Raw genomic sequence first — 10,555 nt, forward strand, 5'->3', positions numbered from 1 at the left:
TGCAACATCAGCTAGTCAGCAGCTCTTGAATGCTTTAATGCCTTGTTGGGAGATTTGTTTAACAAACTGCTAATAATCTTTTTCTGGAGACTCCAGCCAGCTCCTTAAAGCTTAGTGTTGCTATTATTTCAATGAATGAGCCTTTATGTGGCTGCTGTTTAAATATTAACTCCTAAATAATAGCCACTATATCGCAGTCAATATTGCTCTACATGTTTTATTCAATAAAACATATTGCATAACCAGTCTAAAGACAATGAGGCCAATGTGGACCAACTACTGTTCAGTAGCATTTGCTGTACATGTTTCTGTAAAATCTGACATAAATTTATCTTTTTAAAAACTCCATATGAAGTGATAACCTAAAGTGCTTTAAAAAAAGAGCGATATAAGACAGCAAGCACACGCATAATAATAATAATAATAATAATAATAATAATAATAACACAATAAAAACATAATACTTTTCTTTCACAAAGTCCAGTGTAAAAAAAAAACAAAACAAAATCAAAACAACAAAACAAGTCAGAACAACACATGAAATAGTAAAATAAATCATTGTTCAGCCGTTCACCAAACAACCCTTCATCTAGTCCAAGTCTTCTCTTAAATTATTTTTGGTTATATTGTTTGGAACAAACATCCTTAAAACAACTTCTATCGCCCTTCCAGACCCCAAACCCTCAATACTTTGCAATCCATATAAACTCTTTATAACATATCCACACATATCTGAAACTTTCTCATCTTCATACTGCATTCCTTTATGTGCATTTCTTGATCAAGAGCATAAACATAAGACCATAAACATAGACCGGGAATCCTAAAGCTCAGTTTTGACTGATAAAACTCAGCATACCGAATTTGAACCTGAAGCTTAACAGGACAAATTCCTTTTTTTAGGTTTCCTTCATACGAAACAACAGGAACGTCTGTCTCATGAAAAGTTTATCTCTTTTTTCTTTGCTGCCGAAGCGTTTTTCTCCTTTTCAGTATCATCTCATGGAGTTTGTCTAGGCCATCCCTGAGTCCTTCTCCTATGATGGCACAGGCTGGCTGCAGATGCCAGGGTGTGGCAGGGCCCAGTTCTTTCAAAGCCAGCAGTTTCTCAATTTCAGCCAATCCTAGAGAGTGCCTCAAGTCCTGTTTGTTGGCGACCACAAGCAGGGGAACTCCCTGGTTCTCAGAGCTCTTGGCGATTTTATGGAGCTCTGTTTTGGCCTCCTCCATGCGCTCTGCATCCACAGAGTCCACCACGAATATGATGCCATCTGTGCATCTCGTGTATGACTTCCACAGGGGGCGCAGCTTCTCCTGACCACCCACGTCCCAGAAGTGGAAAGTCACAGTCTTTTGGCCTCCCAGTGGTACTCTGACTTTCTCTGCATTGAAACCTTTGGTGGGAACAGTGTTCACAAACTCATTGAATTGCAGTCTATACAAGACAGTGGTCTTTCCAGCAGAGTCTAGTCCAAGAATGGCAATGTGGAAAGACTGGAAGAACGGGATGTTTGCGAGGCAGCTAGGTTGTTCCGAAAATCCATTCCCCATCTTTTCTCATGGGGAAAGGCAGGTGAATTTGGAAGGATAGAGCCAACTGAATCCAACAGATGTCCAAAGAACTGTTTAGATTACAAAATGATGGCACCAAGTACCTGAAAGCACATGGATGGAACAAAGATTACATCAAATTTCCCAGGATTCTCAGGTTCAAAGACATTACTGTTACATTGTTAAATTACTGACTGAGCTACAATCTAGTCACTCAGTAATAAACAAGAGTCAAAAAGTCAACAAACTGAATGGTGTAAGTTACATAACAAATTCTATTTATTGGTTAATTTAAGTCACCTATTACTGATCATATCAAACCAAGTCAGCCTGTTTCAGCAGAACTCCTACATGTACTGAACTAGGCGGGGCAGGGGACAAAGATAGGATTTTATTATAGCAAATTCACATGGGGGTAATATATGGTGAACTTTGGTTCATGAGTTCCTCAGACACAGAGGTACAAAAAAATAAATACATTTAAAGTTAAAAAATAAAAATCAAGCAATAAAATCCAACACATCTTTAAACTGGAATGCACCCAAGTCAGAAGAAGAATACTTTTCCCAAGTGGGACCACTAACTGAAAAAGAAAAGAAAGAAAAAACAAACAAACAAAAACAAAAAAACACAATGGCTCAAATGTCCTTAATGGGATAGTTTTCCTGCTCAGGAGGCAAATATTACAGAAAAAACCCACACAAACTGTCTAACCTTAGCTGAGCTTAACTTAAAGCTCATCATTACTTTTTTAGCCAGCAGGTTAAGCGCTGGTATACCCGTTTCCAGTTTCAGAATACGGGACATAATGAACATAATGACTTCTAGCAAACAAAACTGGAAAATATTTTCTCAAGGCTAAAACAAAGATAAAAGCTAATGCACTACACTTGTGTATTTGTCAGTTGGACTGACTCCAGCTGATGTCAATGCTGCTCAGTACTTACTGAATGTGCAAAGGTCAGCTAGTGCTTTCAGTTCAGCTGTCCCCAAGTGGCCAAAAAGACCCACAAATGACAAATGGAAACAAAAAAAACAAGCAAAATGCAAACCTTGAATATGAGAATATAAGAGACTATATCATTTGCTTTACATAGTGAGAACGCTACCACGCTATTAGTATTCAAGCCATCAAAAACATTCACAGTCAGCATTAAAAAGACTATATTTCATTATTTCTTTTTATTATGGTGACACTGAAACCGTGACCATGTTTAGTCATGGTCTACTAATTTATTTTAACATTAAATGCTTTCTTAAATAATAAATATGCAAATCAACTTTTTGTTTCACCCTCAATATCCATAAGTGCCTACACACTGAATGACAATGTAGCTTTTAAGATGTATAGATAGGTTTGTAGTTATTATTAGGTTCATTAAAGGTGTATCAGAGTCAAAGCATTATTATGTAAAGTGAATTAAAGATGATAACTTTTAATTACTACACTGCATACTGGCTGAAGTCCCTCAAAATGGAGCTCAAAGGGGTACTTAAGTTCAAATTACTCCAACTCCTTTGGGTTTCATTACACGGTATTTATGTATTATACTATATCCCTAATTGTATTCTAATACTTCCTATCACGATATGATTCTCCACTAATTTTGCAGAGGTAAGGTCTTCAAATCGAAGGAAAAGAAAATCCGTTTTTTTTCTAGTAAAAAAAATAAAATAAAATAAAAATGTGTTACCTACCCTTCATATGACGATAAGATAATACAGCTAATCTCTCTGGACAGAAACGCGGTCCTCTTCTGCATCTACAGCGTCTGAAATTGAGCTCACGGTATATTTTCCTCTCTTATTTCCGCAAAGACAGCAGCAAAGCCTTCGCCAGAAACTGACACACCATGCCCGTCTGTCCTCAGTGTCCCGTATGGATCTACCGCTGATGACACTGCCGCTGTGTGTGCGCCCAGCCTGGAACAACGCCCATACTGACACTGCGGGACCGCGCAATTGGCCGGTGCCCTCATTCCTCTGTCAGCCGATTGGCTAAAACAGCTGTCAATCACGTTTCTGCCCGGGAACGCAGATCACCTGTTGCTCTGACTGCCCGTCGCACCATTTTACTCCGGACCAGTGTTGCCAACTTAGCGACTTTGTCGCTATATTTAGCGAGTTTTCAGACCCCCTAGCGACTTTTTTTCTTAAAAAAGTCGCTAAAAAAAGACGTGAAAGCGCGTATCGCTTTTACTCTCAACAAGCAGCGGGTGCTGTAACACAGTCAGTTCTTCTTTTACTCTTTTACTCTTATGCTGTTTTGTGGATCACAAGGTTTAAAACTACTTATAAACACACACACACAAAGTAACTCCACCAGAGTGCCTATTTCGGATCACTTTTGCCGGTCCAAGCCCGGGTAAAGGAGCAGGGTTGGAATTGTGACATTAAAAAAAACAATAATTGCTAAAAGTAATTTAATTTGTAGTTCTAAATAAACTCTAAATGCATTTAGGACGTTTTTACTCACTTTATGTCTCTTCCACGATGTTATTTCTCTCTCCAACAACATAGGTTACAATTATATTAGCATGACCAATTATGCAAATTAGGTGATGACGTCATTTAGCGACTTCTAGCGACTTTTAGGACAACCAATAGCGATTTTCCTTACTGAGGAGTTGGCAACACTGCTCCGGACGTCAGTATTCTTTGATTCTTGATCCGCAGTAAGACGTACTAATTATGCGTCAAGTCAAATTTTCTATTCAAAAAAACCCACCGGGGAGGCGGATTTAAATCAGCTCTTTGAATAAGAAACAAGGCAGCATTTCATTAAGCTGCGGGTTACGGTTCAAACTTTAAAAATACTCCACAGAAAATGCATACCTCTGGTTATTACATTTATAAATCTATTCTGTGAAGCAAATGCAGTTCGCGAAGAGCTCAAAATACGTTTCTAAGCTCTGTCAAGCGTACAACCCTAGACATTTATAATAATTATTGTTTCCGGTATTTTAGCCTTTATAAACAATTAACATTAACGGAATTTGATGAATGATGGCCCGACATAACACAGGTTAGTAACGATTGTAAATAAAATTTGACAGTTACCTTTGATTCAGCTAATGCAGGCAGTGTACTTTCCCTTTCTGACCGTGCCAGATCAATGTGTGTGTGTGTGTGTGTGTGTGTGTGTGTGTGTGCAGAAACTGCACCGCCCCCTTCGGCCGCGTGTTTTTGTTTGAAATGATTGGTCAGAGGGCAGGAAAAGCGCCGCTCTCAGTGCAGGCCATCGCGCAGAAAGGATAACAAACAGTATTTGGCCCTGAGCCACTGCCTTGCATAAGCAGTCTCTGTCTGTGCTGGACTATTTTAGCGCCTTTGATTTGTTTATTTTCACACAAACCCACAAAGACAGAATAATAGAATACACAGCCTAACACTGGACATAGAATCCGGTAGCATCATATGGTATGTGTCCATATAAATAGCTACAATATGCAGCACACCCTCCCAAAAATGGCAAAAAATTAAAGCACAACTGCTGGAAGAGGGAAGTATTGATGGGGAATTTGCTTTCAATGAATTATATTTATAAAAAGGCAGCAAATGTGCTGTCGTAGTATGTTATATAGTACTTTAGTCCTGTTACTGAACACAAAGCACTTTCACACCACAAGCCACATTCACTCATTCATGCAGAGAATCGTGCAGTCATGTATTATATTCCTTTCACCTTTTTACCAACATTGGGTGTAAGTATCTTGCCAAAGGACACTTTTGCATGTGGACTGCAGGATTTAGGGATCAAACTACTGACCTTGGATTTACTAGGCAACTTACCCAGCCAGTTTAGAGCCATTTTTCTGTGTTGATCTTAATCACATGCATGCTGAATAGCAAAAATTAATTCAGGGACTAACCTTTTTTTTTTAATTCAAAATTAGATAGTTTGGACATGTGTAAAGGAAGGATAGCGGATGTATCAGACAAAGTAATGGGAAACACGGAGCTTCCAGGCAGGATAAAAAGAAGACGATCTCAGATGATGTTTAGGGATGTTGTGAAGAAGGACATGCAGGGCGTTAGTGTGAAAGAAGAAGATGCTAGGCACTGATTGAGATGGAGGCAGATCATTTACCTCTAAAGGGAGGAGCCGAAAGAAGAAGCATATTTTGGTCATCAATCTAGTCATCTATGTGGTAATTCTTTTTTTCCAAAATGAAATGAGCATCATTTATAATTTTAGGCGTCAAAATAATCTCTTTTACAAGCAGGCATAAATACTTAGGAGTAGTATTAGTATTGTTATTTAGTGTTCACAAAAATTTGTCAAGAGAGGAGCTGAATTTTTAATGTTTTTAGATTGTATTGCAAGTATTTTTTGTCATTGTTTCTTATTGTAACTTCTCAATGCAAGGTGGTCAAAGCTTACAGTGCAAAGAAACCTTACTAGAAACAAAAAAGCTACACGCAACTAATACAACATAAAAGTTAAACTAGGTTAAAGCAACTAGCAAGAAAGAAGCCAGATCATCAGATCAGATAAAGGGGAAGGCAGAGCTATAAATATTCAGTAGACTGATTGCATAATGAGATACCTGGAGCAGGAGACAGGTGAAACAACTGACAAGGTGAGAGTAATTATGCTAATTATGCACAGGTGAAGACAATCAGGGCATGGCAGACAATCACAAAGGAGGGAAAACAAGACTGCAAAGCTACACAACAGAAAGCTAAAGTAAAACAGGCACTGAGACTTGAGAAACCACTTGAAACGAGAAAAGACAAGATAATACAGGAGCACAAACACATTAACTCCGAAACTAGACAGAACCAGTGGGGAGGCTAGAATAATAAAATCAAGGTATGAACCAAATGACCAACTGAAACTCTTCACTGCGCTTAAAATTCTGAGAGCCTCTTAAAACTTTGGATTTATTCAAGGAGGGTCTAATGTAGGCCCTAAAAACATTACCGAAAACATTGAAATGCTTATTGATGGATTTTATACATGGTAAATTTTCGTTCCACTTTTATTATTCCATTATTTGCTTTTTAACCACAGTGCTCAGAAACATAATGGCAAATTTAGTGCAACCGAAGGACAATGCTCGGGATGCACACAGTCAATGTTCCCTCTAAGCTGCGCGCGTGCGCAATTGCGCACCGCTGGCACGGTCTCTGCGCACAGAAAATCTGCACACAAAAAAAATCTAACCTGAATTGAAATGAAAATTAAAACTTTAACAATACTGTTTTGCAGTGTTAGTCAGTAAGTGACTGGCTGCTCCTGTATGGGATTAGAACGATGTCACCTTATCCCATAGTCCAGCCAATCATGCGATTCACATTAGTATATATGCAGCTAATCAAAGTCGTTGACAGGCTATGACAGCATCCTTATGTGCCGACACCGGTGTTTTAGCTAGCAAAACGGCGTGGCTGATGTGGAGTGAACCATTGGAGATGTGAGCAGGACAGACGGAACAATTCACGGAAAATGTGTGGACTTTATACCAGTTTTTAAATTGTGTTGATAGGCCACGTAAAACCGGAGTTATGATCAAAATATCTGCAATGTTTGGTTTTCTTCCTGAATACTATCGTTGTTTATATTTACTGCGGGAAGAAACGGTAAAAACGGAGTTTTATAAGGAAAATGCTCGAAAGCACTCTCCCCCGTGAGCAAACCCACCCTTCCTTATTGGTCGAAAAAAGTACCATGTCGACCAATCAAAAAATGATATGGCAAATGGCATTTTGTTGTTTAGGAAAGGGGAAGTTTTAGGAGTGACAGCGGTGTTTTGAGATGTGAGAAATTTGCGACATTTAGCGCAAATCTTGTGTAGTTAGTGTGTAGTTAGTGTGTAGTTAGTGTGTAGTGTAGTCAATAGTTTTGTTGTGTGTGTCAGAACAATGAGGCGACTGCTGAATGTTACAGGTGTTACAGGAGTGATACATCTCCTGTTGTCAGGCCTGCAGGTATCAGGCTGTTGTTCTCCTTTATCTCATAGGGGACAGAAATTATTTTTTGGAGTGGCACAAATCATTTGTGTGGCATCAAATCTGATGCAGAACAGCTGATTGTTCTGTAAATAGTTTGAAATGTTTATTTTAAAAAACACCTTGGCTGCATTTTTAGGTAAACATCTGCAAAAAACTTTCACTCAGTTACCTTTTTAAAGAAGTAACTATATAATTAATTGCCAACATTGGTCATTATATACTGTATTTTGCAGACAGAGTTACAGGACTCTCTCCCAGACCACAGACTCATACTCATAATACAAGTCAGAGCTTTATAGAAAAAAAGAAAAAAGAAAAAAAGAAAGTTGTGTTTTCAAAATTAGAGTTCAAGTTATTTTTACTTCCAATAGTGTTAACACACTACACAGGTCATGAACAAGATTTTTTTTTAATTTTCATTGTAAGTGGGCTAAAGCAGTTAATTAAAAGTAGTCTAACATAAATGTAAATGTTGTAATTTGATTATTTTAATAAACCACGTAACTTGGATGGATTCAATGCTGGCGTGACCACAGTGCACACGTCTGATGTTGCTCACAGTGGTCCAAGGGACCGCTCAGGGAGTTTGTGTGTTCGCTCAGACACATGAAAAATTAGAGGGAACATTGCGCAGAGTACACGGCAAGTTTAGGGTAAACTTCACTTGTTGTGCAATTTAATGTTATTGGCTATATTTGAATTTGATTATATTTGATAGCCAACTTACACTACCTGGCTCACATGAGCTGATTTTTCAGAAAAATAAACACAAGAGAGAATTTCTTTCTATTTCCATTCTATAATCTACATTAGAAACCAATCATCCTACATTCTTACTTTATCGACTTAAATCTACCAAATTGTTAATATAGAGCACAATTTGCAGCGATTTTATTTAACTGGAGAAAATATTTAACATGGAAAGCATCAATAAAAAAATGTCTTCATGGCCGCACATCTATGAGCCATACAACAATACAAGTAAGACCATCAATCTGGACAACCAACTGTAACTATATCTATCTGTATCTATCCAACTGTATCTATCTTTAGTTAATAAACTATAGAGAGCTTTCTGAACTTTTCAAGTGATATTTCTAATTAAATGTTAACATCCACTATTTGTAATACAGAGTTTACAAATTTAAAGTGACAGAATGTTCTGACTTTGTTTCTTACACAAATTATTATTTTACTTTTATTGCGGTTTGCACACAGTCTCCAGTCAATACAATCTTTCTACTAAATAAGCCTTCTGAAGTTCTTTTTTATTTATTTATTTTTTTCATTCTGACAATTCTACAGTATCATCTGTGTACAGAAGCACAAAGTCTTAGATAGACCTCAACATTGTCATCACTCATTTCCATTCTAAATTTCTCAGCCAGAAATGATAGCCCGTTATCTCTACCACAAGTATACTCAAAATCATTTAGAAATTTTTACAGAGCAGAGTTGATAAATTTTCAACCTGTCAAACCTGTATCTTGAAGTCACAACAACACAGATTTCGGACCATCACACACAACTTAGTATTTTGGTTTAAATTATACACAACTGTAAAAATTCTCCCATTTATATCTGCGATATTTAACTTTCTCTATAACAGACTACTTTCAACTAATTCAGCAGCTTTTTCATAATCAAATAATCAAAACATTGTATAATTGTTTCCTATAGTGCAGATATAATTCACATTATGTGAAACCATTATATGATCAATTGAGGAACCTGCACTAAAACCAGCTTGCTTGTCTCCCAGAAAACCCACTGCAGTGAAATAAGTAGTCATTAATTACTGAAGTAACACATTTTCCAATACACCTAAGTAGTAATACTATAATTATCTGTACAGGCCTTAACACCTTTACCCTTTATTTCCCTATAGTCCAACTTATTGGTGTTGAGGAATTATATCAACTTAAATAATTTGGTAACGAATGAAATAATACTCTTCAGGACTAGCATCATTCCTTATTCCCCATTATTTTTGATTTTTTTTTCTCCTTACTTATTTATCCAAAATACATCAACATAGTTCCATAATCAATAGTACTGCTATCATTACATGTTTTCTTTCCTGTACCCAGATCTTTCCCAAATCTGCCATTAACTATATGTAAATCAAGTGTTTGGCAAAATTCAATAAGCATTTTACCATTGTTATCTTAATAAAGTCGCCTAATGATTTCAACTTTCATTTGGAATTACTTGAACTGCATTCAAATGAGGAAAATCCTAACCTATTAATTATAGCAGTATCCAACTCCAACATCATCTATGAAGCCCGTCCTTGCATCAAAGTCCCAAGTAAAATACAGTTATCACAGTAGAGCAACCCTTGAAGGGGAATGTCCACAGCACCTACTATAAACTCCAAACGTATTACTTGAACATCAATCAACATCTATAGGACATTAGATGAACTTTTAACAGATTTGCACCATTTTGATATCCCTTTTTTGACCAACATTGCTAATTCATGTTCCCCTCAAAGGGTACATTCTTCATTACAATAAATAAACAATCAGTTTTAATTTTACTTAAACAAAATCAAACTCTTCAGTATAGTCTTGCAAATTGCTACAATTCAGCTTCTTAGAAACTTCAGATATTTAAACCTAAGAATTTAAATGATCTCATTTGGTAAGACTGAACATCATCACTACTGGTGTACTGTAGCCCCTTCAGTCCGCAATCTTGCTCTTGATACTCCATCATGCTTGCGGTCTACTTGTGGCCTGCAAGTCATATTTTAGATTATCCAACCCTCTCACCACTGTGAGTCACTTGGTGAATATACTTTGTCTCTGACTGTTTGTCAATCACTATATCAAGTATGATTAAACTAATATGGAGTAAAGTCAGATTCTCACGCTTTCTTTTCCTCAGTGCTCTCTTACACAGCGAGTCAAGGAGGCACCGTAGCCATAACAATGCTTCTGGAATCGAGTTGAAAAAGTCAGGCAACAAAATTATTTCATTACTCAAACTACATTATCATTAATAATATTGATTAGGTTTGCTCTTGACTATGCTTTGATAA

General features: G+C 37.1%; 1 protein-coding gene across 4 annotated transcripts; it reads right to left on the bottom strand.

The window, feature by feature from the left end:
- Positions 1 to 201: 201 nt before the first annotated feature.
- arl4aa (ADP-ribosylation factor-like 4aa) lies at positions 202 to 4,670 on the bottom strand. 4 transcript variants are annotated; one of them, XM_039620022.1, is made up of 3 exons: positions 4,612 to 4,629; positions 2,499 to 2,534; positions 202 to 1,655 (listed from the first exon to the last, which is right to left on the bottom strand). In XM_039620022.1, exon 3 carries the CDS (start codon positions 1,549 to 1,551, stop codon positions 949 to 951), a length of 603 nt encoding a protein of 200 aa, XP_039475956.1. In that variant the 5' UTR covers positions 1,552 to 1,655; positions 2,499 to 2,534; positions 4,612 to 4,629; the 3' UTR covers positions 202 to 948. The 4 variants fall into 4 exon arrangements, with proteins under 4 accessions (XP_039475956.1, XP_031614446.1, XP_031614448.1 ...); XM_031758586.2 differs by lacking the exon at positions 4,612 to 4,629 and adding an exon at positions 3,250 to 3,729; XM_031758588.2 differs by lacking the exon at positions 2,499 to 2,534 and having other exon boundaries at positions 4,612 to 4,670.
- Positions 4,671 to 10,555: the final 5,885 nt, after the last annotated feature.

Source organism: Oreochromis aureus, linkage group 11 (assembly GCF_013358895.1).
Source record: "Oreochromis aureus strain Israel breed Guangdong linkage group 11, ZZ_aureus, whole genome shotgun sequence".
In the NCBI taxonomy this organism is placed as follows: domain Eukaryota; kingdom Metazoa; phylum Chordata; class Actinopteri; order Cichliformes; family Cichlidae; genus Oreochromis; species Oreochromis aureus.